General features: G+C 37.7%; 1 protein-coding gene across 1 annotated transcript in view; it reads left to right on the top strand.

The window, feature by feature from the left end:
- LOC126779461 (glutamate receptor ionotropic, kainate 2) overlaps positions 1 to 23,996 on the top strand; it is a 64,036-nt gene extending 40,040 nt beyond the window's left edge. Inside the window, exons 2-21 of the mRNA XM_050503439.1 lie at positions 6,425 to 6,547; positions 7,176 to 7,337; positions 9,054 to 9,185; positions 10,121 to 10,252; positions 11,116 to 11,279; positions 12,049 to 12,102; positions 13,617 to 13,778; positions 15,067 to 15,210; positions 15,747 to 15,959; positions 16,208 to 16,411; positions 16,565 to 16,669; positions 18,147 to 18,283; positions 19,535 to 19,658; positions 19,974 to 20,171; positions 20,926 to 21,126; positions 21,286 to 21,469; positions 21,791 to 21,918; positions 22,052 to 22,159; positions 23,311 to 23,431; positions 23,862 to 23,996. Of these exons, the coding sequence (XP_050359396.1) occupies positions 6,475 to 6,547; positions 7,176 to 7,337; positions 9,054 to 9,185; positions 10,121 to 10,252; positions 11,116 to 11,279; positions 12,049 to 12,102; positions 13,617 to 13,778; positions 15,067 to 15,210; positions 15,747 to 15,959; positions 16,208 to 16,411; positions 16,565 to 16,669; positions 18,147 to 18,283; positions 19,535 to 19,658; positions 19,974 to 20,171; positions 20,926 to 21,126; positions 21,286 to 21,469; positions 21,791 to 21,918; positions 22,052 to 22,159; positions 23,311 to 23,358 (2,673 nt within the window). The 5' untranslated portion in view covers positions 6,425 to 6,474 and the 3' untranslated portion in view covers positions 23,359 to 23,431; positions 23,862 to 23,996. The remainder of the gene's footprint in view (positions 1 to 6,424; positions 6,548 to 7,175; positions 7,338 to 9,053; positions 9,186 to 10,120; positions 10,253 to 11,115; positions 11,280 to 12,048; positions 12,103 to 13,616; positions 13,779 to 15,066; positions 15,211 to 15,746; positions 15,960 to 16,207; positions 16,412 to 16,564; positions 16,670 to 18,146; positions 18,284 to 19,534; positions 19,659 to 19,973; positions 20,172 to 20,925; positions 21,127 to 21,285; positions 21,470 to 21,790; positions 21,919 to 22,051; positions 22,160 to 23,310; positions 23,432 to 23,861) is intronic.
- The last annotated feature ends 1,276 nt before the right edge of the window (positions 23,997 to 25,272 follow it).

Below are 25,272 nucleotides of genomic sequence, written 5' to 3'. Positions count from 1 at the left end.
CCCAGACGAGCTTGCACAAAGCCCTACCACCAGGGGGCTGTACTGTTTTTTATTTATTATAATTGTTATTATTAACACGTATAACTAATAGATATTAAAATAAATATAAACTAATGGTGATGAAACAGTGATAATACGAATTATTTTTGGAAATTATAAATATTTCGCTTGGCTCTTAAGGATAAAATTAAAAACAATAAAAATTTGAAACGATAAAATGATGACAAATACCATGCTATTCTAGCTCGAATAAAAAATGGCGAAACGCTTTTGATAAAGTATTTTGAGCGACTGTTCTTCCGTTTCCGGTGCGATCTTTGGTTCATCAGCTATCAATCATCAGAGCGGGGTATAGTCTCGGTATCGTTCGCTTTGACAGTTTGTAAATCAAGTTACACGTTTTATCGATATCAAAATAAACAGCAAAGAATCCATCGTTAAGAACGCGATAGTAAAATATTATGAAATGAATTTTACCAAAACTATTTTTAGATTTCAGCGATCTATCTAAAAAAACGATTACTTGCTCGAAATAAAATTCAAGCGTTAAATCGATTTTTGCTTTTTTGTTTAACTTCGTTTGAAATGTAGTAGAAAATCACTAAGATTGCTACGATTTCTTTTGTATTTCATTTCTTGTAAATAAATTTAGCATTTTTTGTCAAGTTGAATCATTTAGCAGTTGTTCTTGAGTCAGTGTCCACGCAATAGTAATGTCACCTTTCAAATTTAGTTGTCAAGTGTCAATTTTTATATTACCTTCTTATTTTTATTATTATAATTTCTTCTGGAACGATGGCCATGGCGACGTAACGTGTTGCACTGTTCTGCATCCCCAATAATGTCTATTCACAAATCCTGCTGTTTTCTACTCGATATTCATCAGTAGTTCTTTAATTACTTCATTGTTGTTGGTTTGGGATCTCGATTCAAGTAGTCTCATGCGTCTTTTGTCTTGAAAGATCCCTACTCTAGGGTGATCCAGGAGACTTGCTGCTTTTTATGTAATACTATTTCATAAAATTTATCTTGACTTTTGATTACCTTCTGCATTAATCAAGGGCGATGCGAGCGTCATGGGCGCTTGTGTAAGCGATCCCGTGTCGCTCCTTTTTCTGAGCACACTCGGTGCGTTGGATACCGGCGAACCCTACATACCAATGTTCCCGATGGGAAAACGCGTAATGCGTTTTTCCAGCGTTAAAAAAAGGAGGGGCAGATGTTTGGACCAAACCACGTTGTTTGTGCGCTTACCATAATTAATTAATTAATTGTAATAAAATAAGATAAATGAGATTGATGCATTAACAAGAATATGTTCACATCATCAAAAATACATTTAAAATACAATGCGTGGAGTAATTATATTATTATTATTTATTTAGTAGTTTTAATACCGTTATTGGTTATTCAATTATAATTTTATATTATCTGTGGAAAGTATTAAAGCGATCAGGTTAACTGACAAAATCAATATAATGAATCCATATAATTGAATTACATTTTAATAATAACATATTAATTATATATAGTAAAAATTCTGGGTAGGTACCAACCACTCATCAGATATTCTACCGCAAAACAGTAGTACTTGGTATTGTTGTGTTCCTGTTTAAAGGGTGAGTGAGCCAGTGTAATTACAGGCACAAGGTACATAACATCTTAGTTACCAAGGTTGGTGACGCATGGCAATGGTTAACATTTCTTACAATGCCAATGTCTATAAGCATTGGTGACCACTTACCATCAGGTGGCCCATATGCTCGTCCGCCTTCTTATTCTATATAAAATAAAGTGTGTGACAGAATTAAAACGTTTTTACGTCAGAAACGGGTAACGGTTAATCACGAGAAATAATTACTTCTGTTGAATATACATACATAGACATTTCTGGTAGTGCAAGCATGTCTCAGTAGGTGTCACCTCATCAGATATTCTACCGCTCAACAGGAATAAAAAAGCCGAGAAGGCCCAGTGGTTAGAACGCGTAAATCTTAACCGATGATCGTAGGTTCAAACCCGGGCAAGCACCACTGAACTTTCATGTGCTTAATTTGTGATTATAATTATCTCGTGCTTCACGGTGAAGGGAAATATCGTGAAGAAACCTGCATGTGTATACTTTCACTGAAATTCTGCCACATGTGTATTCCACCAAACCGCACTGGAGCAGCGTGGTGGAATAAGCTCCAAACCTTCTCCTCAAAAAGGGAGAGGAGGCCTTTAGCCCAGCAGTGGGACTTTCCCAGGCTGTTACGGAAACAGGAATACTTTGTGTTGTGTATGAAGCAAGTTCTAGCCCCAAATAAAGACATGGGCTACTTTTTTACCAAATACCTTGCCCCCTTCCTTAAACGCGGGTGAAGCTGCGGGTGAAAACTAGTAAGTAAAATAAGCGTAAAGCTTTCAGGTATTTATTAATCTAAGCTCCTGGACAGCGCTTTATGCTTTAAAGGTTGTTTATCATGTAATGCACTCGCAGATAGATTTTAGAGTACAGTTACATTTACAGTATATAATTATATAAGGAATGTTAATTTTTGCTCCTTATTTATTTGTATATAAACAATATAATATGAACTAAATTATTTTAATCGCAACTTTAGATAAATGTGGTATCATACTTGTAAATCTTAACTTTCACTGTGTTATGCTATATAAAGCTACAATTTGTACAAACAAACGTAAAATGTCATAGTCTTATGGGAACGCTGTCACGGGGACGAATAGGTGCTTTCTAATGTTTGGGATTATGGTATACATATATACAGTGGTGGTAGGGTTTCTGGGTAGCTACCACTCATCAGATATTCTACCAAACAGCAATAATTAGTATTGTGGTGTTCCATTTTGAAGAGAGTGAGCCTGTGTTTACTAAAGGAACAAAGGACAAATATTTTTTGTTAGTTCGGTGGCGCATTGGTGATATAAGAAATTGTTAATATTTCTTATAGAGCGTACTAGTAGGTGCCTAACTGCCTCGTTGGTCTAGTGGCTTGATATAAGTCCGCAGACCCGGAGATCCTGGGTTCAATTCCCAGGTCGGGCCAATAAAAAGTTATTGGGTTTTTCTGTCAGAAAATTCTCAGTAGCAGCTCGGAGTCTGGAAGTTGGAAGTGTGTACACTCCCGTGCCTCCGAAAGCAGGTAAAGCCGTTGGTTCTGCGCCTGAACTCTTTCCGGTCGTGTCGGATTGCCGTCCCATCGGATTATGAGAGTTAGGGAATAGAGAGTGAACCTGTGTTTGCGCACACACTCGTGCACTATAATATCTCCTGCGTAGTTGGCTAATCTCTCTTGAGATTGGCCGCCGTGGCCGAAATCGGTCTGGAGGACATTATTACTATTAGGTGGCCCATTTGCCATTTGCCATAGCTTTTTCTATATCGTATCCCTTTTTCCATATTGTATATGTATAAAAAACTCGTATGTCTCTTGTGCCTGTAATTTCACTGTCTCACTCACTCTTCAAACTGGTTCGAAGATAGCGAACTTGAGTGAGAGAGAAAGAGAGCATGTCATGATAGATCTATGTAATATAAAGCAGTTTATAATTATTATATATAGATAACTAGTTTCCGCCCATGACTTCACCCGTGTGTAAGGGGGTGTGGGTGATTAGCTGTTAGGTATAAAAAGCCTATGTCCGTCTTAGGGGTCCAAGCTTGCTGCGTATCAAATTTCGTCAAAATCAGTTCAGTGATATAGCCGTGAAAGCGAAACACACAGACAGAGTTACGTACGCATTTATAGTTTTAGTATATATTGTTCGTAACACTTGTATCATTTTGTATCGCCATATTTTTAGCGGAGCTTTTATATTAAAAAATAATAAATGGATAAAATCAATACATATCAAAAAGCCATCTCGGCCCAGTGGTAAGAACGCGTGAATCTTAACCGATGATCGCGGGTTTAAACCCGGGCAAACACCACTGAATTTTCATGTGCTTAATTTGTGATTATAATTCATCTCGTGCTTTACGGTGAAGGAAAACATCGTGAGGAAACCTGCATGTGTATAATTTCACTGAAATTCTGCAACATGAGTATTTCACCAACCCGCACTGAAGCAGCGTGGTGGAATAAGTTCCAAACCTTCTCCTCAAAAAGCGAGAGGAGGCCTTTAGCCCAGTAGCAACATATCAAAGATATATCAGGCGATACTAAGCCGCTTATCCTGTGAATTGTCAGGATTAAGAGCACTCAGTACGTCCAAATATTCAACGCCATTAGTGACGTCATAAATATTAATGTACGTGACCCCATGCGCTATGTAATACGAATGTACGAGCATATATTTGCATATAGTTGATTATGCTAGGAATGGAAAAGCGCCATGTTCTTTTTTTGAATTTAAAATAGGAAAGCCGACGGACAAATGGGCAACCCGATGATAGGAAATCATCAATATTCTAGATAGGAGCCGGATTTAGAGGTCTGGAGTCCCTTGGATAACAACGAAATGAATTTTGAAATGTTTTCTTTATGCTTTGTTACTGAACTATGAACTATGTACGTACATTTTTATAATATACAAAAATAAAATAAAAATAAAAACAAAATACACATTACAAATTTATAGAAAAAACAATTTCTAAATTCTTATGTTAATCTTTATATATCTATAATAACTACAGTTATTATAGTCTGACTACTCGACACTTTCATATGAATAAGGTTTTCAATTATTCAATGAACATAGAAAAATGTTTTCTATAAATGTTTTCTATCGAAAAATATTTTCTATATTCATTGAATAATTGAAAATCTTATTCATATGAAGGTGTCGAATAATTAGACTATAATAACTATGATAGTGTTTCTCACGAAAGCACAGGACTAGTAATTTTCACTCTGTGTTGACTTAACTCAAAACTTCGATCTCTTTGTAGTTTCCGTTAACGATCTCTCGTAAGAAACTCAAGGATTTATATCTATATATATAGAGATTGCCTAGTGGTTAGAACGCGTGAATCTTAACCGATGATCGTGGGTTTAAACCCGGGCACCACTGAATTTTCATGTGCTTAATTTGTGTTTATAACTCATCTCGTGCTTATACGGTGAAGGAACATCATAGATCAGAACGCTGTCAGCGCATTTCCGCAAGCGCCGTCGTCCATAGCTTCCATACATCCATCCGTGATTGACGGCTCATTTCAAAGTCAAAGTCTATAGTAAACCCTTGGCTTTAATAATTTTCAAATATCAACAACGTATAGTTACGGAATGAAACACATCAGAAAAACCAAAAACGAACAGACGAGAAAAAGTTCTTTGAAGAAACAATTGTTTTTTTTTAAATAATATTAATTTTTCGGTAACAACAAACGCCACGACGCTCTCATAAGGTTCCCATGGTGCGAGACACTAGGGGCGGAATACATTTTGTAGTCATCCTCATCGCTGACATTCGATAAACCGTTACGAGTAATTTTAATGATTCGTTCGAATTCGTATTGTATCTAAAGCCTCATTTTTTATCCTGAAAATTATTTGTCTTCAATAGCATGTAGACAATCATGTCTCAAGCTGAGATGGCCCAGTGGTAAGAACACGTGAATTTTAACCGATGATCGTGGGTTTAAACCCGTGCAAGCACCATTGAATTTTCAAGTGCTTAATTTCTGTTTATAATTCAGCTCGTGCTTTTCGGTAAAGGAAAACATCGTGAGGAAACCTGCATGTGTCTAATTTCATCGAAATTCTGCCACATGTGTATTCTACCAACCCACATTGGAGCAGCGTGGTGGAATAAGCTCCAAACCTTCTCCTCAAAAAGGAAGAGGAGGCCTTAGCCCAGCAGTGGGACATTTACAGGCTGTTACTGTTATACGAATAATATGAAGTATATATATATCGTATATGTTGCCTGGAAGAAATCGCTATGTAGTATAAGGCCAAAGTTGTATGTATATATCAGCTTATCGCCGTCCACTGGACGAAAGCCTCCAGCCGAAGTTGTATGCTGCTCTTATTTAGGTTGTATCCATGTTTTGTAATATTTTTTTTGTAGTGTACAATAAAGTATACAGTAAGTAAAGTATATTATGTATATACCAATTAATTATAATAATAATAATTACTTTATTTCATAAGAGTTGCTGTAATACAATACAATTAGCACACACTACCCTAACTGGTTGTGAAAAAGTTCTTTCAGATAATAAATTTAATATAGTAACAGTGTCGTATCCCTTTAGTATAATAAGATTAACAAAAGATAAAGACACGAGAGAGGAGGTCCTGTAGAAATTAAATCATTATAATATTTAACACACACACATAAACACTGAATCTCCTTTTCTTTCGTCATTGATTTGACAATCGAAGGAAGAAGACAGCATTATATAAGTAATCAACTCACTCAACCAGATTTATCGATAAAGCCGATGATATTTAGATAAGTTCGTAAAGTTCAGCTGACATTTCAAGTGGTGAAGGCTGTCTGTGGGAGGGGTGATGCTGCAATATGTGGAGTGAGTGGCGCTGGCTCGTGGTCACGTTGAATGCTGTAGCTGCTTTGTCGCCGGTTGTCAAAATTGGTGAGTTTATTTATTTATTTTGTGAGTGATTAATGCCGTTCATAGGCATTGTCACTCTAAAACATCGACCATTTTCACTTGGTTTTAGGGCTATGAGCAAGCCCGTCAGGGTAGGTTACATACCATATATTATCGGACAAATAGAAATACCTACTCAATATTGTTGTATTCCGGTTGAGTGAACTAGTAATACTTTAGGCACAATCCCTCCCGATTTCAACGGAGTCCTAAGCCGAGGTCCGGCCTCACAGGAGGCACCCTTAGGACGCCCGTCTCTCTTGAGCCCAGTGTGGCTCCCAACATCCAGCTGAGTTCAACTCGCCCATCCCGCCCGGTGACGCTGTAGAGGCCAGTAAGGCCAGCAGTACTAGACATTCCGAAAAAAAAAAAATTTAGGCACAAGGGACATAACAACTTAGTTTCCATTGACAGAAAATACCAATATTTTTTTGGCTTGACCTGAGATTTGCACCCAGTACCTCGAAGTCTGCGGCCTTGTATCTAGCCACTAGATCAACGAGGCAGTTTGTTGTCCCATTGGTTTATGAGAGTGACTGAACAGAGAGTGCACCTGTGTTTGCGCAAACACTTGTCCATGGTTATTTAGAGTTATTTATATATGTTCCAGGTGCAATATTTACAGAGGAGTCAAGAGGTGGTAGCGCCGAGTTAGCCTTTAAGTACGCGGTATATAGGATCAATAAAGAACGAAATTTGTTACCTGAAAGCACCCTCGTGTATGATATACAGTACACCACAGCGAGGGACACGTTCAGAACTTATAAGAAAGGTAAGCTTCAGGACATCAAGTAGCAACAAAATTAAAAAAGCCTATTCACCACATATTCTACCGCTATACAGCAAATTTTAGTATTCTTATGTTCTTAATGGGTGAGTGAGTGAGTTAGTGTACCTACAGATACATGGATATTAAAATCGTAGTACCCAGGGTGGGTGGGTAGTAAATATTTCTATTTTTTTAATCCCCGAAACATAATTAAACATATCAACGATTGCAATAAAGTAAAAAAGGGCGAGAGTGCCAAGGTACTCACGAGAATTAATGTGTAAAGAAAAATGCGATGACGTCATCTGACGCTCGAAATCTTACGCTTACTCGTCTGACGCTTGACGTCTCAGTTTACCTACCGTGTACCGAGCGCTAAGATGTTTGCACGTCAATGAAGTAATTAAAATAAATAATGCTTCTGAAAAAAAGCCGAGATGGCCCTGTGGTAAGAACGCGTGAATCTTAACCGATGATCGTGGGTTCAAACCGGGGCAAGCACCACTGAATTTTCATGTGCTTAATTTGTGATTATAATTCATCTCGTGCTTTACGGTGAAGGAAAACATCGTGAGGAAACCTGCATGTGTCTAATTTCACTGAAGTTCTGCCACATGTGAATTCTACCAACCCGCATTGGAGCAGCGTGGTGGAATAAGCTCCAAACCTTCTCCTCAAAAAGAGGAGAGGAGGCCTTTAGCCCAGCAGTGGGACATTCACAGGCTGTTACGGAATGCTTCTGTCATGCCTGATATAATCTGTCACATTACTTGTGTTTTTTTTATAATTAATTTGATGGGCCGTTGGCGTGGTTGGTAGATACTTGCCATTCACGCCGAAGGTTGTGGGTTCGTTTCCCACCCAGGACAGACATTTGTGTGCATGAACATGTCTGTTTGTCCTGAGTCTGGGTGTAACTATCTATATAAGTATGTATTTACAAAAGAAAAGTAGTATATGTAGTATATCAGTTGTCTGGTTTCCATAGTACAAGCTCTGCTTAGTTTGGGATCAGATGGCCGTGCGTGAATAATGTCCCAGAATATTATTATTATTATTATTAATTAACATTTTTTTTAATCACAAAACATTTTTATGTATAAATTTATTACAGTATCAAAATATGTATTTTTTTCGCACACTTATCATTTCGATGTTAAGCATTTTCAAGCCGGCAAAAACTGCCAAGGGTCCTTGATTCTACCACTTCCGGTAGCCATATTGCGTTTCCGCCACTCGACATAAGAGAGTTTCCTTTTTCGCGCTCAGTATTATTTTAATCTAAATTTATTTTAGGAACGCCTTATTTGTTATTAATTTTTAGATGAAAATCAAATTGTAATCATACAAAAAAAAAAATTTAGAATTCTACGTAACATTGTCTTATTTATATTTTTTTTATTTGAAAATAGATAAGCATACTGGCAAATGGTCACTTGATGGTAAGTGGTCACCACCGCCCTTAAACTATAAGAATTTTAATATTTCTTATCCTACCATTTTTTCCATTATATCTTCAATACGCCATCAAATTTGGAAACTAGGATGTTACGTCCCTAGTTCCTGTAGTTACTGGCTCACTCACCCTCCAAATTTAAACACAACAATACTTAGTATTGCTTTGTTGTTTGGTGGTAGAATATATGATGACTGGATAGTACCCACCAGAAACTGTCACCACGTGTATGTACAAAGTATCGAGTTTTGTTTTTTTTTCAGCCTGTACACAAATAAAGTCGGGTGCTATAGCTATATTCAGCAGCGCTGGTCCGCTGCTCGGGTCGACTCTATCGGCCATGTGTAAATCGCTTCACGCGCCACATTTAACTGTGACGCCACATTTTGTTGAAAGTAAGTATAAAGGTCATGGCTTTTCTAAATAGATTTATCCTGTGAATTTCTTGATGAGAATCCTGATGAAATTTGTACGTGGAATACCCTAATGAACTCAATGTCGTACCGAAGCCAAATTTTGTAATTTTATGAAAATGGTCAGTACAAAACGATATCATTCGATTTATGTAAATTCTATTTTCTTGGATCAGAAATCACATGAGTATTATATCAAATATCAAGGATTGTTATTAACTACCGCTTTGGTTCAGTAGTAAGTTTAAGAGTGTAGATTAGGAGTTTATGGGAACATCTCCCTAGTGGACCAAATAAAAAGTTTGAGGTTTTTCTGTCAACAATTTCTCAGTACCACATAGCAGTTCTAAGTTTGAAAATTGAAAATGTTTACTTTTGTGTGCCTCTGAACACGTAAAGTCGCTGGTTCTGCGCCTGATCTCTCCAATCAGTTTGGCTGAGTAAATAGAGGACTTTTGCAAGCATATGGTATATATGCACTACAATATGTCCTGCAGTTGCACTAGCCACTTGAGAATGGCAGTCACGATATAATTAGAAAAAATACCCGCGTGCTGGAAATGGTCAAGAACGATTGTGATTTGATTGACAAACAAACAAATTACATAACCTAAATGATTGATTACAAGGACCAAAAGCAAATCCTTCGCCATTTAAAGTTACAATATTTTACTTTTATTGATGTGTAAACATCTTAGCGCTCGGTACACGGTAGGGGCTAACTGAAACTTCGAGCGTCAGAGTAAGCGTAAGATGTCAAGCGTCAGATGACGTCAGCGTAAGATTTGTTATTGTAAGTGCGTTAATGTGTGCGTTTGATCAGAGCTCATATGATTATACATCAATTCTCGTGTGTACCTCGGCACTCACGCTATTTTTTTTTATTACTTATCAAAGATTTTATATTTATTCCTCAGCGCTGAACAGTTCAGATTCCTTCACGATCAACTTATACCCCTCCCGGGAACTGATGGATCAGGCATTCAAGGACCTCACAGCCTTCCTCAACTGGACCAGGATGGGTATCATCTATGAAGATTACGGAGTCGGTTGGTATATTTATATTTAACATTATCCCCAAAGGATAAAACATAGTATTAGAATAATCATTTTTGCACAAATTTTAATTTGTAATCTAAAAGTGCGGTTTCGATTAAACAAATTTCAATCATTATGAGACATAAATTCATCTCACATACAACTGCAAACACGGAATTTGCCAACTATGTATAATCTAAGTCTATGTGCCAACAATATTTATACATTATGGAATAATGTATAAAATATTGCTTTTGTTTTTTTTTTTAATATAATTATTATTCTACTTTTAGATAAATATAATTATATTAAAATATTTATAATTAAATGATTTTAATTATAATTTAACTGTAACTGAACTTAATTTAAAATAACAATTTTAGAATATTAATCAAATAACAACTTTTATGAAAACACTATTAGAAAACGTATTTGAAATGATTCGTTTTCTTTAAATAATTGTAACTAGCTTTAAGAGTCACAATATCTTAAGTGACTTAAGTAAATAACTTAAATAAATGATGTTGCGCCGATATATATATATATATATATATATATATCTGTTAGCTCGTCTGGGTAGGTACCATTCACTCATCAGATATTCTACCGCAAAACAGCAGTATTTTGTGTTCCGGTTTGAAGGGTGAGTGAGCAAGTATATTTACAGGCACAAAGGGCATAAAATCTTAGTTCCCAAGGTTGGTGGCGCATTGGCTATGTAAGCGATGGTTGAAATTTCTTACAATGCCTATGTCTATGGGCGTTGATGACAACTTATCAGCAGGTGGCCCATATGCTCGTCCGCCTTCCTATTTTATAAAAAAAAAACATCAAAAATAATAAAAGTATTATAATTGTTTTCTATGATTGTTAGGTGAATTAAACATCGTGCGTCTGGCTCGTGACGGCCGCGACATGTACGCGGTGCGGGTCGACACGCGCGACTACAGACGTGCGCTCGCTCAGCTTAAAGCTCAAAACATTAAGCATATCATCGTCGACACAGATCCTAAGCACCTCAAACAGCTGTCTAGAGCCGTAAGTATATACTACACACTTAGTTCCCAAGGTTGGTGGGGCATTGGTGATGTGAGCGATGGTTAACATTTCTTACAATCCCAATGTCTAAGGGCGTTGGTGACCACTTACCAACAGGTGGCCCATATGCTCGTCCGCCTTCCTATTCTATAAAAAAAGATATGTATGCGCCGCGTTAAACATAATATATATACGTAAACTTTAACTAAATATAACTTTTGACAGACTCGATCTATTTTAATAAAATAAAAACTAAACGATACATTGGAATATTCCCTATAAATATTCTAATTAGTAATTATTAATTGTTTGCAAGATTACCCCAGACAAACAGACAGACATACAAGAATCGTGGTTATTTTGGCAAATTTGGTTGAATGGTTTTGAAATAAAAGACAGATATAACTTGCTGTTAGAACCTTGTGCCAGTCCGTCCGTAGAGGTACCGCTCACTTATGAAATATTCTACCGCCAAAAGGTTTGAAAGTAGACTGAGCCAGTGTAGTGTATTTGTGTTTGGGTGTGTAGAAAATATATGAAAATTATGTATTCGTTTTGTCACGTGATCGCTGACCATTACTATCGAATGGCCTTCGTCTGACGCCCCCCGGTGGTCTGTTGTCGGATGTCTATGGTCTGGCGGTATAAAGTTACCTCGCACATTGATATATTTAATTTGTTAGATTCGAAAAATCGCCTCCTACTCGTGTTACGTGCACCCCTCGATATTCGTAAGTGATTTTGACATTTGTGAATTCGTTATTTTCAGATCTTACAGCTGCAAATGAACAATGAAAACTATCACTATATATTTACGTCTTTCGTAAGTATTTACCAACGTTTCGTAACAATTATATATTAACAAAATATAATCCAGTACAGTAACAGCCCGTGAATGTCCCACTGCTGGGCTAAGGCCTCCTCTCCCAATTTGAGGAGAAGGTTAATAATGTCACCCGATTATTTCATAATAAGTTTCGTCAGTTATATAATTATGTTCTGTAGAATTTGTTAATGTGTAAAGTTAGCGCTCGGTACACGGTAGGGACTAAATGAGACTTCGCTCGTCAGATGACGTCAGCGTAAGATTTGTTAGTGTAAGTGCGTTAATGTGTGCGTGAGATCGGTACACGAGCTCACACGTTTACACATTAATACTCGTGAGGACCTTGGCACTCACACCCTTTTTTATAGTATTAGGATACATGTGTGCATATGATAAGTTTTTTTTTTTTTTTTTAATGAGTAACATTTTATTAATATTATGATTTAGTAATTTACAAAATATTGTCAATATTACAATGATAATTCTAATTGTGTATCTGATTACAATATTACTTTTCTTTTATATTACAGAAATCATGATCATTACACAGGATTTGATTTAAATTTAGATTATTAATTTTTATTATTTTAGTCAAATTTTAAAATAGTCCCTCCCGATTCCCACCCGACGCAAAGCTGCCCATAATGCAGGCCGCATTTCCGCGTTGTATGGCAATGGACAACCTTTGTGCCAAGTGTGACGCGGAGCGACTGTCTATGATTAGTTTAAATTTATTCGGTAGAGATTTCAGTAACGTTAAGCCAACTTGGTTCATTTTTCTCTGAACGACAGACGAAATATCGACTATCACATTCACACGTGATAGGTTAAAAGAGAGACCAATAGAATCTGTATACCCATTCAAAGTATTTCGCCCGTTGTCTGCACCATCGATCTGCTGCGATTCGATCATACAAGAATTGATGTAAATGAATTTATTATTGACTCTGTGTAATGTATCACACATTCAAGTCAATAATAAATTCATTTATAAACAATCTGTGTCCGATCATTTTCGAAGGATTTTTTTTTGTATATAGTAACACCAATATTATTGTATATGTAGTGTATAATTCGCGCGCTATCAGAAAGGAATTGAACTTTGTCAAAGTAAATGGAAAAAGACAGTTTATTTATTTGTTTATTAGTTTTGCTAGCGGATGTTAATAATATCTTAATAAATTATATACTAAAATTAGAAATTTTAACGTACACCCATTTGAAAGCAAACACTGCATGCATAGTTCTCAAACGAAGAAGTTTCGACAACCAGCAACTTCTTAAAAAACTAAAATCGGATTATAATTTTACCAAACAATTAACAACTCATTTTATCGAATTTGGAGACACTGTCCTGTATGGTTTGGTTGTGTCTGTATTAGTTCTAAAAGGTCGCATTCGATTGTGATCGCGCGCGGATGATATCTGTAGCACTTTCTATCATTACATTATACTCATCAATCTTGTTCAATTTTCAAAGTGAAATTACGCCCTATTTCTGTTACTTCCAGGACATGGAACTCTTCGACCTGGAGGATTTTCTCTACAACCGCGTAAACATGAGCGGCTGGAGGCTGGTGGATCGCGATTCCGATAAGGTGAAGGACGCTTTGCAAGTCATGGAAAAGTTTCATCCCATTGGCGCTTCTATACTCAGCGGCGGAAATATAAAGGTAATTATAATTTTTCTCAACTACCTCTTAGGTATGGACTTGGATTTTGGATTATTTTAGTTATTTCCACAGTAGAATGCCATACATTCTACACTGGGGTAATGTAGCCTATATTAATACGATTTTTGTACTGCAGAAGAGGGCTAATCGTGCACTTTATAACCTGGGCCCAAAAGATTCACTAAGATGTAAATTTAAAGAAATTAAAATAATGACTCAATATGTATTTGATAATATTATGTATGTATGCAAAAACATAAAAAAAATCCTAGAAATTGTGACGTACATACTGTTAATACCAGGAACAATTATAAGCTTACAACCACTATAACCAGATTACACAGGGTTAATACGTCTTTTATGGGACAATGTATAATACGCTTTTACAACAGGATCCCAGAAAACGTTCAAAAATATTCAATTGTGAAATTTAAAAGAATCGGTAAGGAACACTTGTGTGCTAAAGGATGAACAACCAATGACTTTTTAAATGATTACACACCTTGGAAATGAAACGATCGCCTCCAGGTTGTTTCAAATAAAAAAAAAATGTATATATAATTCGGCTATCGTTGTATATATATATATTTTTTTTTATATCGCCGGGAGGGCAAATGACTCTACTCCACCTGATGGTAAGTGGTAGTAGAGTCCAAACGCGACGACGGCCAGTACAGACGGGAAAAACGTTCTGTACTAGCCGCCTTCGCCTTGCCGGCCCGCAAGATGCCTCTTCACGCCTCGTTTGAAGGAACCCGGGTTGTAAGAGGAGGGGAATACGTGAGCTGGTAAGGAATTCCATTTTTTGGAAGTGCGACAAAGAAAGGAGTTGCCAAATTTCTTTGTTCGCGATGGAATTGATGTCACAGTTAGGCTTACTTAGTTAGGCATTACTTATTGTTAAGGATGAGACATATAAAAAAAACCCGCTGAGTTTCTTTCGCCGGTTGTTCTCAGGTCTGAGGTGTTTATTTCCGAACCGCTGGTAGATTTATGACAGATTTATGTCAAAAAGCAAGTGTAACGCTTCTATTTTGAATAAAGATTTTTGACTTTGACTTGCCTTGACTTGACTTTCGAGGTCCTGGATTTGATGAAGATAATATAAAAGTAAAAGTTATTGTGAATCCACCAATAAATTATCTCGAAGTCATTATTATAATTATGACGGTCAATGACAAATGTCACTTTCTGACATTTCACGACCGTTTTCTTCGGTGAGTTTCGAATTTGTTCTTAAGTAGAGAATAGTGGAGAGTAATGCTGTGCCGCGCCGCGTTGGTTCCAGACGGAGCCGGCGCTGCTGTACGACGCGCTGCAGGTGCTGGCGCTCGCGCTCGCGTCCACCAAGGACGTCCACGCCGCGAACGTCTCCTGCGAGGCGGAAACGCACATAGCCCACGGACAGATACTGTTAGACAATATTAACAAAGTGAGTCGACGCCATTTGTATTTCACTATACATCAATCAAATCAATCAATCAACAGCCAATCGTTGTCCACTGCTGAACATAGGCCTCTCCCAGGGTGCGCCAAAGCTCCCTGTCCTCCGCCTTCCGCATCCAGTTGGTGCCCGCCACCTTCTTTAGGTCGTCGGTCAACCTGGCTGGACACTATACATATATAACTACAATTATTACAATAGTTAAGTTTTAGTTATAGAGATATGTATATCTCTAAATTTTTGACGAATTTCTGCAACAACATGTATGTGTCTACATTTAAAAGAAAAGTTAAAAAGATATCGGATATATTAGACAGATAGATCTTTTTATTTATCAATAGCTCCCCGTCCCGGCTTCGCTCGTGTCAAATGAAGGTCTAAATAAAACGTCTATTTAGAAATACATAATATAACTATTGGTGTACACGGCGCCTGTAAAGCTTGAACTAGCTTGATAATTGAAGAAAACTTGTAAAATTTATTGTATTATTAAAAATATTTATAGCAAAAATGACGTAATGCAGGTCCAAGCACACGGCCTCACAGGGCCCATAGCTTTCACGGACGGCATCCGGACCAGCTTCCAGCTGCAGCTGATGCGTCTATCTGGTGGGGAGGGGGGCCGCGCGGTACAGGCGGGAGCGTGGGCGCCGACGCGTGGCCTCGAGATCACCGACGCCGCCGCATACAGACGTGACCCGCCCCCCAACGTCACTCTCACCGTCGTTACCGTCGAGGTAAGCGCCGAAAACGTATTTATGGTAAAATTTTGTGAAAGACCTGGCACCATAACATTCCAGTGTAGTCTTTTACGCCAGAATGGCGATAAGCTCTCAACTCTGGGTTTTGTAAGGCTAAGGAAATTCTTATTCATCAAATGAGCTCGTTAGCGTCAACCACTCGTATGGTCCACGCTTAACGTGTGGTGACGTCTTCGTGAATCCACACGAAGGATTTAATAAAAAATGCATAATTATTTCTACAGGAGAAACCCTACGTCATGGTGAAAGAGGGCTGGAACCTCCAAGGAAACGCCAGGTTTGAGGGATTCTGCATAGACCTCCTGGCACGCGTGGCTGCCAGGGCTGGTTTCCAATATCGGTTGAGGCTCGTCCCCGATAACATGTACGGTGCTTGGGACCCTGAGACCGGTCAGTGGAATGGGATAGTCAAGGAATTGATGGAAAGAGTGAGTAGAGTAGTTTAGTTGAAATCTTATGTAAAATTATTTATGTACATAAATATTCCATTATTTATTTGGATAAAAATATTATCAACCATAATGAAAACACTTTTATGTACAAAAAAAAATAACGAACACCTACCTTTTATTAATTTTTAGAACGCAGATATAGCAGTCGCGTCTATGACCATAAACTACGCGCGGGAAGCTGTCATAGACTTCACCAAGCCTTTTATGAATTTGGGTATCGGAATATTATTTAAAGTGAGTAAAATTTTAAGTAAAATATTTGTAATTTGATTGAAATATTTTTAAAATATTTTTAATTTGATTGAATTTGATCACGATGATCGTGGGTTCAAACCCGGGCAAGCACCACTGAATTTTCATGTGCTTAATTTGTGATTATAATTCATCTCGTGCTTTACGGTGAAGGAAAACATCGTGAGGAAACCTGCATGTGTCTAATTTCACTGAAATTCTGCCACATGTGAATTCTACCAACCCGCATTGGAGCAGCGTGGTGGAATAAGCTCCAAACCTTCTCCTCAAAAAGAGGAGAGGAGGCCTTTAGCCCAGCAGTGGGACATTCACAGGCTGTTACGGTTATTTTTAATTTACCATCACATATTCTACCGCTAAACAGCAGCACTTAGTATTGTTTTGTTCCGGTTTGAAGGGTGAGTGACCTCGTGTAACTAAGGGACATGACATCTTAGTTCCCAAAGTGGGTGGCGTATTGGCAATGTTAGAAATATTTCTTACGGCACCAATGTGTATGAACAATGGCTGTGGCTACTTACTTTCGGGTAGCTTGTGTGGAGCATTAATATTTACTTTATTCTTCTACGATTTTGTAAAAAGCCGAGATGGCCCAGTGGTAAGAACGCGTGAATCTTAACCGATGAACGTGGGTTCAAACCCGGGCAAGCACCTCTGAATTTACATGTGCTTAATTTCTGTTTATAATTCATCTCGTGCTTTTCGGTGAAGGAAAACATCGTGAGGAAACCTGCATATGTCTAATTTCATCGAAATTCTGCCACATTTGTATTCCGCCAACCCGCACTGGAGCAGCGTGGTGGAATAAGCTCCAAACCTTCTCAAAAAAAAAAAGGGAGAAGAGGCCTTAGCCCAGCAGTGGGACATTTACAGGCTGTTACTGTTACTGTTCTACGATTTTGGAGCAGTGGTCTGTGATGGTATAGCGAGTCGACTTACACTGGTTCTTCAACACGTATCTCACTCGTGAAATATTAAACGACTTGCGGCAATACCGTATTTTGGCGATCCTTTATAATATTATCATGGTATATGACGCATAGTTGACTTGAAAGAGAGCGAGTAAGCCGAGATGACCCAGTAGTAAGAACGCGTAAACCTTAACCAATGATCGTGGGTTCAAACCCGGGCAAGCAACACTAAATTTTCATGTGCTTAATTTGTGATTATAATTCATCTCGTGCTAAACGGTGAAGGAAAACATCGTGAGGAAACCTGCATGTGTCTAATTTCACTGAAATTCTGCCACGTGTATTCCACCAACACGCATTGGAGCAGCGTGGATGAATAAGCTCCATACCTTCTCCTCAAAAAGGGAGAGGAGGCCTTAGCCCAGCAGTGAAACATTCACAGGCTGTTACTGTATGTGTCGCATATTACTCTCAGACATTACACGAACGTTTGTCGCGGTGAGTTACGACTTCCAAGAATAACTAAATTTAGAAAAAATATGTTTTAGGTGCCGTCATCTCAACCGACTAGGCTGTTTAGCTTCCTGAACCCGCTGGCGATAGAGATCTGGCTGTACGTGCTCGCCGCGTACATTCTCGTGTCATTCACGCTGTTTGTGATGGCGAGGTTCTCACCATATGAATGGTAAGTTCTTATTATATCAATAATATTTGTGGACTGGCTCGTTGGTCTTAATGTAAGGCCGCAGACCTGGAAGTCCTAGGTTCAATTCTAAGGTCTCGCAAATAAAAAAATATTGGGTTTATCTGTCAGAAAATTCTCAGTAGCAGTCCGGAGTTTGGAAGTTGGAAATGTAGACACTTCCATGACTTGGAAAGCATGTAAAGTCGTTGGTCTTGCTCGTGAACTCTTTCTGGTCGTGTCGGATTACCGTCCCATCGGATTATGAGAGTTGGGGAATAGAGAGTTCACCTGTGTTTGCGCACACACTTGTGCACTATAATATATCCTGCGCAGTTGGTTAATCTCTCTTGAGATTGGCCGTAGCCGAAATCGGTCTGTAGGTCATTATTATTATTATTAATATTTGTGGATGAGAATTTAAATTTCTGAAATGAGTGTATATTTTTAGTATGGTTATCGGGTAGATACAGTAATCAAAGTGTATATTAATACGAGAAGTTGCAAATTTAATTCTACCGTCTTAATCCGGTGTAATGGCAAAACCGACACAACCAGAATGATTTACTTCATTACTCACCCATGAAATGTTGACTGCCGACTTATGATTATATACTATTTTGATGTTACAGGCGTTAAAATATATTCTTGAAATGTTATTATTATTGCGGTCAAAGTCGCATGTCACTTTCTCTTGTTTTACGACCGTTTTCAGCGGTGAGTTGATTTTTGAGTTGTTTCTTACAAGATAGCCCTACGGGTGTAGGAGTAACTTCATGTGTATTTCGAGGCATTCAAGTGTATACACTGCATACTCCCAGACTCAGCAGCTACTGAGACGTTTTCGACATAAAAATCAAATTTTTTTTTTCATTGCCCACACGTGGGGTTGAAGATCTGAGGCCTTAAAGAATAATCAATAGATAGAATTGGATAAGCTTTCCACTTTATACCTAGTATTATCTTGTATTCTATAAAATGTCTGTTAATGATGCTCTTCTAAGGCCTCTCTTTTTGAGGAGAATCTTTTGAAGCTTATTCCATCACTCCAATGCGGGTTGGTGGAAAACACATGTGGCATACGCATCCAACACATGTCGAAAATCTCACGATGTTTTCCTTCAAAGCTGCGCACGAAACGAATTATAACTACAAATGAAGTACATCAAAGTACAGCGATGCTTTACTAACCATTCGACCAATTGTGTTATATAATCGTGTTATGTTTATTTTGGATTCTTATGTATATTTAAGGTCGTCCAGCACACATGTCTGTGGTCATGAAACGAAACTCCTCACGAACCAGTTCAGCGTATGTAATTCGTTCTGGTTCATAACCGGGACCTTCTTGAGGCAAGGGTCTGGATTAAATCCGAAGGTAATGTATGAAAAAAAATCTCCCAATTCTATTGCCTTTGTTGAATTTTATATTTATTACCAGACGGCATCACAATCTACGTTTCAGGATTAACAACTTTTGACGTTGTAGGGTCATAGGGACTTTTGTTGGGACAAGTATGATTAACATATTTTTTTTCGTTTTGTTGAAAAATTTAAATTTTTTTTTTGTTTAGATTTTTTCTAATATATATAAAAAATAAATGTTGAAGACATTAAAAACAATATATATAAGATTTTAATTTAATTTTTTAATAGACAAAATGCAATTATCATAAGTCCTATCATAATACAGGCGACCTCCACACGGATAGTAGGAGGCATATGGTGGTTCTTTACCCTGATCATCCTGTCGTCGTACACCGCGAATCTGGCGGCCTTCCTCACGGTGGAGCGCACCGTGCTGCCCATACAGAGCGCGGCGGACCTCGCGGCGCAGAACAGCGTGCAGTACGGCACCCTCAATGGTGGATCTACTATGACATTCTTCAGGGTGAGCATCACTACATATGATGATCATGTTGGTGACGAACGTGATAATAATGACAATAACTACAGGCACAAGGGACATAACGAGCCGGTTGGCGTGGTTGGTGGATGCTTGCCTTTCACGCCGAAGGTTGTGGGTTCGATTCCCACCCAGGACAGATATTTGTGTGCATGAACATGTCTGTTTGTCCTGAGTCTGGGTGTAATTATCTATATAAGTATGTATTTACAAAAGAAAAATAGTATATGTAGTATATCAGCTCTGTACAAGCTTAATTTGGGATCAGATGGCCGTGTGTGAAAAATGTCCCAGGATATATTATTATTATTACATAACATCTTAGTTCCCGAGGTTGGTGGCGCATTGGTGATGTAAGGAATTCTTACGGTGCCATTGTCTATGAATGGAGGTGACTACTTACCATCAGGACAAGACCAAAAAACTGTTAGAAATAGCTATTAACTTACTGAGACATTGAGCGTCACACGAGTAAACGTAAGATTTTAAGCGTCAAATAACGTCAACGTAAAATTTGTTATTGTAAGTGTCTTAATGTCTGTATGAGATCAGTACATAGTTCACATGCTTGCACATCAATTCTCGTGATTATGTTGAAAGTCGTACCATTTTTTTATTTTATATATAAATCATGTCCAATTATCAAGTTTGTTGTCTTTTAGTTCCGGAGTAATTTGAAATAGTTACTAATTGGAATCTATACTATGATTATAAGAGGCCATATATTATATTCTTCCAGGACTCGAACATAGATATATACCAGAAGATGTGGCAGCACATGTCGACCGCCACTCCACCTGCCCTCGTCTCCTCCTACGAGGAGGGAGTGAGGCGAGTTTTAATGGGGAATTATGCGTTCCTCATGGAGTCTACCATGTTAGACCACAGAGTACAAAGGGATTGCAATTTGACACAGATCGGAGGTCTCCTGGATTCTAAAGTAAGCCTATGAATGAACAATTTACTAATAAATATCAATATATAAATAATAATATCGTTATTTATTATTATTATTACTGTGAATTGGTCCTTCCAGCCGGATTTTAAAATAAAAAGACAAAATTTTCACTTAATATAATTTATTGTCTTTTATATCTAGGGTTACGGTATAGCAACATGGAAAGGCAGTCCTTGGCGCGATAAGATTTCCTTGGCCATATTAGAGTTACAAGAGAAGGGGGTGATACAGATACTTTACGACAAGTGGTGGAAGAACACGGGGGATGTTTGCAACAGGGACGGGAAGGACAGTAAAGCGAATCCTTTAGGTGTGCAAAATATTGGTGAGTGCTAACTTGAGCTTCGCTAAATTAGATTTTCGAAAATTTAACCCCTAAGTTAGTGATGATGGGGATGAAAGCTTGTATGAAAATCCTATCATTCTTAAAGAAAGTGCTACGAAATTCTGTATTATAAAGCGAGTGAAGTGAACTATTATTTATTTACTTTAAATAGAAATAAAGAGATGCTGAGTAGTTGCTAAATTACAAATAGGCTTATAAAATAAATATGTAACATTAGGCTTAAAAAGTATATCATATTGTATATAATAGTTTTTATATGAAGATTATTGTAAATTATTAAATTTTCATTATATATCTCAGGTGGTGTATTTGTGACACTACTGTGTGGGTTGGTTCTGGCTATCGTGGTGGCGATTCTGGAGTTCTGTTGGAATACGAGGAAGAACGCCTCCCAAGGTCGTCAGTCGCTTTGCAGTGAGATGGGACAGGTCAATATCGTCTTTTATTAAATGAATAAATCAATTAGAAAATTAATTAAATGTTGAATTATTTGGTAAAGGTCTACTGCCTATTGGAATATTTGGGTGTAGTTGAAAAACTTGGTGATATTTTCATTTTTAGGAATTAAGAACAGCAATGAGAGGTGGTTCCTCGAGAACAGTTCTGAGACCTGGATGTTCCAGGTGCTCTCCAGGAACGCATGTGCCACCAGCGCCATCTAGATACGAGGTAAAAATCGATATTTTACTATAAAAATCATATGTCAGATATAACAGAATGACACGAAACTTTGTCGCAGTAAATCGAAAATGACAGTTCTCGAATGTAGTAGCGTCAGCAAAGAAATATCGAACTTTAATTATGCGACGCTAGCGTAACGTAACGTAAAAGTGGAAGTTATGATTTTTATATAGAATAGGAAGGCGGACGAGCATATGGGCCACCTGATGGTAACTGGTCACCAACGCCCATAGACATTGGCATTGTATGAAATGTTAACCATCGCTTACATTACCAATGCGCCACCAACCTTGGGAACTAAGATTTTATGTCCCTTGTGCCTGTTATTACACTGGCTCACACACCCTTCAAACCGAAACACAACAATACCGAGTACTGCAGTTTTGCGGTAGAATATCTGATGAGTGGGTGGTACCTACCCAGACGAGCTTGCACAAAGCTCTACCACCAGTGAAATTGTGTTATTAACGACAAGGATAATTTCGCGTGATTGGCTTATTAAAATTATACCCTCTTTCAAACTCATTTATTATTGCAAATAATTTTATAATCATAACTATCTTAAATAGCACCGTAGCAAATCACGAATAAAAATCCAAATAAGTAATAACCCGTCCTATCGCCTCACGACCATCGGTGCGAGTTTGCCGACGCTGCTTCTAGGTCTGCCGAGCATCTCTCAGTTCCAAAAAGTCAAATCCCCTTCTGATCATGGGCGCCCATTAAATAGATCCAATGCAGAACAATCTTTCGTTGAAAATGATTAAATGTAACTTCTATTGCAAATACTCTTTTTTAAGCAAATTCCTTATTTCATACAAATAAATATAATCGAAGTGTGAATGATTTCAAAATAACTGCCTCTTTTTATGTCGATACGGCTGCTTGCGAGTTACAAATACACATTTTATGTGTGTAATTCAAATAGGCGTTATATCCGTTAAATTAGCAGATTTTCGAGCATTTCGACACAATGTATTGTTACACGAAAGGGGAGGATAAAGACATAACTTTATTATACAATATGTATATGACAAATCACCTCAAGCGCTGAAGTAGTCCGACAAGTTCGACCCTTGAAGGGTCGCCACACTTGTAACCAACGTCCCAGCTCCCAGCGTAATGTGTACCCTGTGCAGACGGACGCGTCGAGCACGGTAGAGCTGAAGGAGCTCCGCTGGTCGTAGCGTGCGGCGCGGCGGGGCGGCTCCGCGCCCGCCTCGCCCGCGCCCGTCCCGCACCGACACACACACGCGCCGCGTGAGTACTGCACGCCGCACACTACTACATATGTACACACACACGCACGCACGCACGCACACTCACAACTGCACATGTACTTACATTCGCATACAATCAAATCAAATCACATCACAATCCACTCGATCAAATACGCATTTTGCGTCAATTCTGACAAAATTCATATCTTCTTCACTTCTCTTTTGTGTCGGATGAAATTCGGCTACTGATGAGCGTCCGACGAGTTAGCTTTAGATGACGTCAGCGTAAGATTTGTTGTTTAAACATCAACTCTTGTGACTAATATACTCACACCACACCATTTTATTTTATCTTTTATTTAAAATAGATATGTAGACTGGCAAATGAATAGATGGATGTTAAATGACCAACCTTGGACATAGATTTTATGTCCCTTTTTATAATTACATTAATCTGTTTATAATTACAGATTCTGTCGGCACTTTAAGAAGAACAACTTCTTACGTTCTGAAAGAACCGAGGGAGAAGAAACACGTTCAGATCGTTGCATAATATAAGCTAAGAAGGTAGATTTTATATCCGTAGATATTGTCTATAAAACTGGTACTGATCTCTGAGACTATTAAGATATTTATTATTTTAAATAATTATATTCAATATATATTTAATTTTGTTAATTGCCAAAACATGTAATATATATGTACGTGCATGCATGTAATAACGCTCTCTTGTTAAGAAACATGCATTATTCAAGTCGTTTCTTTTTTTGTTTTAATTGTGTTTTTGTTTTGTTAAATTGCAATGTTTAGTTGTCAACTTTGTAATAAATTTTTTTTTTGAACAAGGTCGCGGAATATATTCCCTCGCTATGCACCTTACATGTGTCACGACACGTACCTTAAAGAAAATTGTTTAGCTATTTATGAAGTAGGCAACCCCATATCTAATGTAGGGTTGCCAGTTCTAATTTCTAGAACCCATCCTTATAAAATGGTATTGATAATCTCAAAAATTAAAAAATTTTAACTCCTGAACTCGAATAGAAGAGGCGATATGGCAGGCCCGGACTTAGAGATCCAAGGCCTCTAGGCACTGGCATTGATGGACCCACCATTTCGAAGCGCTTGGAGTAAAATTTATTATTATTACTGTGGAGCGCTTCGGTTAGCGGGGCCTGGTAAGTCTAGTATAAATCTGGAGCTGGATAGGGAACAATAGAGTTTTAAAACTAGTTGTACTCATGTGATCTTTGGAGTGTTGCATTTGTTTATAATTGAGCTCATGCTTGCCAGTTAAAAAAACTGCATATGTCTCATAAAATTCTGCAATATGTTAATTCACCAAGCCACTGTACCTAAAAGTAAGCCTTTGCCCAGTTGTGGGAAATTTACAGTCCGGCTAAGATTCAAGTCCTTTTAATCATCACACGAATGTATTTATTTAACACAAGCAATATGATAATGAGAATAATATTTTAAAGTAAAAGTGGCGGCGAAAATGTGACAAGTTCGTCTTTATTCGATATAGAAGCATTACACTTGTATTACTCATTGATTGCGATAAATCTACCACCGGTTCGGAAGCTTAGACCCGATAAGAACCGGCGAAAGATACTCGACAGGATTTTATCGTTGTTTACTATGTATTTATTTATATTTGAAACGACCTGGATTGTTTCAACGAATAATTAGTTTATAAATATCCTTTAATACACAAACGTTCCTTAACGATTTTTTTTTGAAATTTACAAACGTATTTTGTTTTTAAACGTCAAATGTAGCAAGTTACGCGTGTTTATCTTGTAACCCATATATAGTTAAAGTTCATTTTCACAACCCTAAAAAAATTTACAAGTAAAAAAACAAATGACTATTACGACT

The sequence above is a fragment of the Nymphalis io genome, chromosome 29, assembly GCF_905147045.1.
Source record: "Nymphalis io chromosome 29, ilAglIoxx1.1, whole genome shotgun sequence".
Lineage (NCBI taxonomy): Eukaryota > Metazoa > Arthropoda > Insecta > Lepidoptera > Nymphalidae > Nymphalis > Nymphalis io.
Note: the sequence above shows the minus strand (reverse complement) of the source record. Positions and strands in the feature narration are given on the sequence as shown.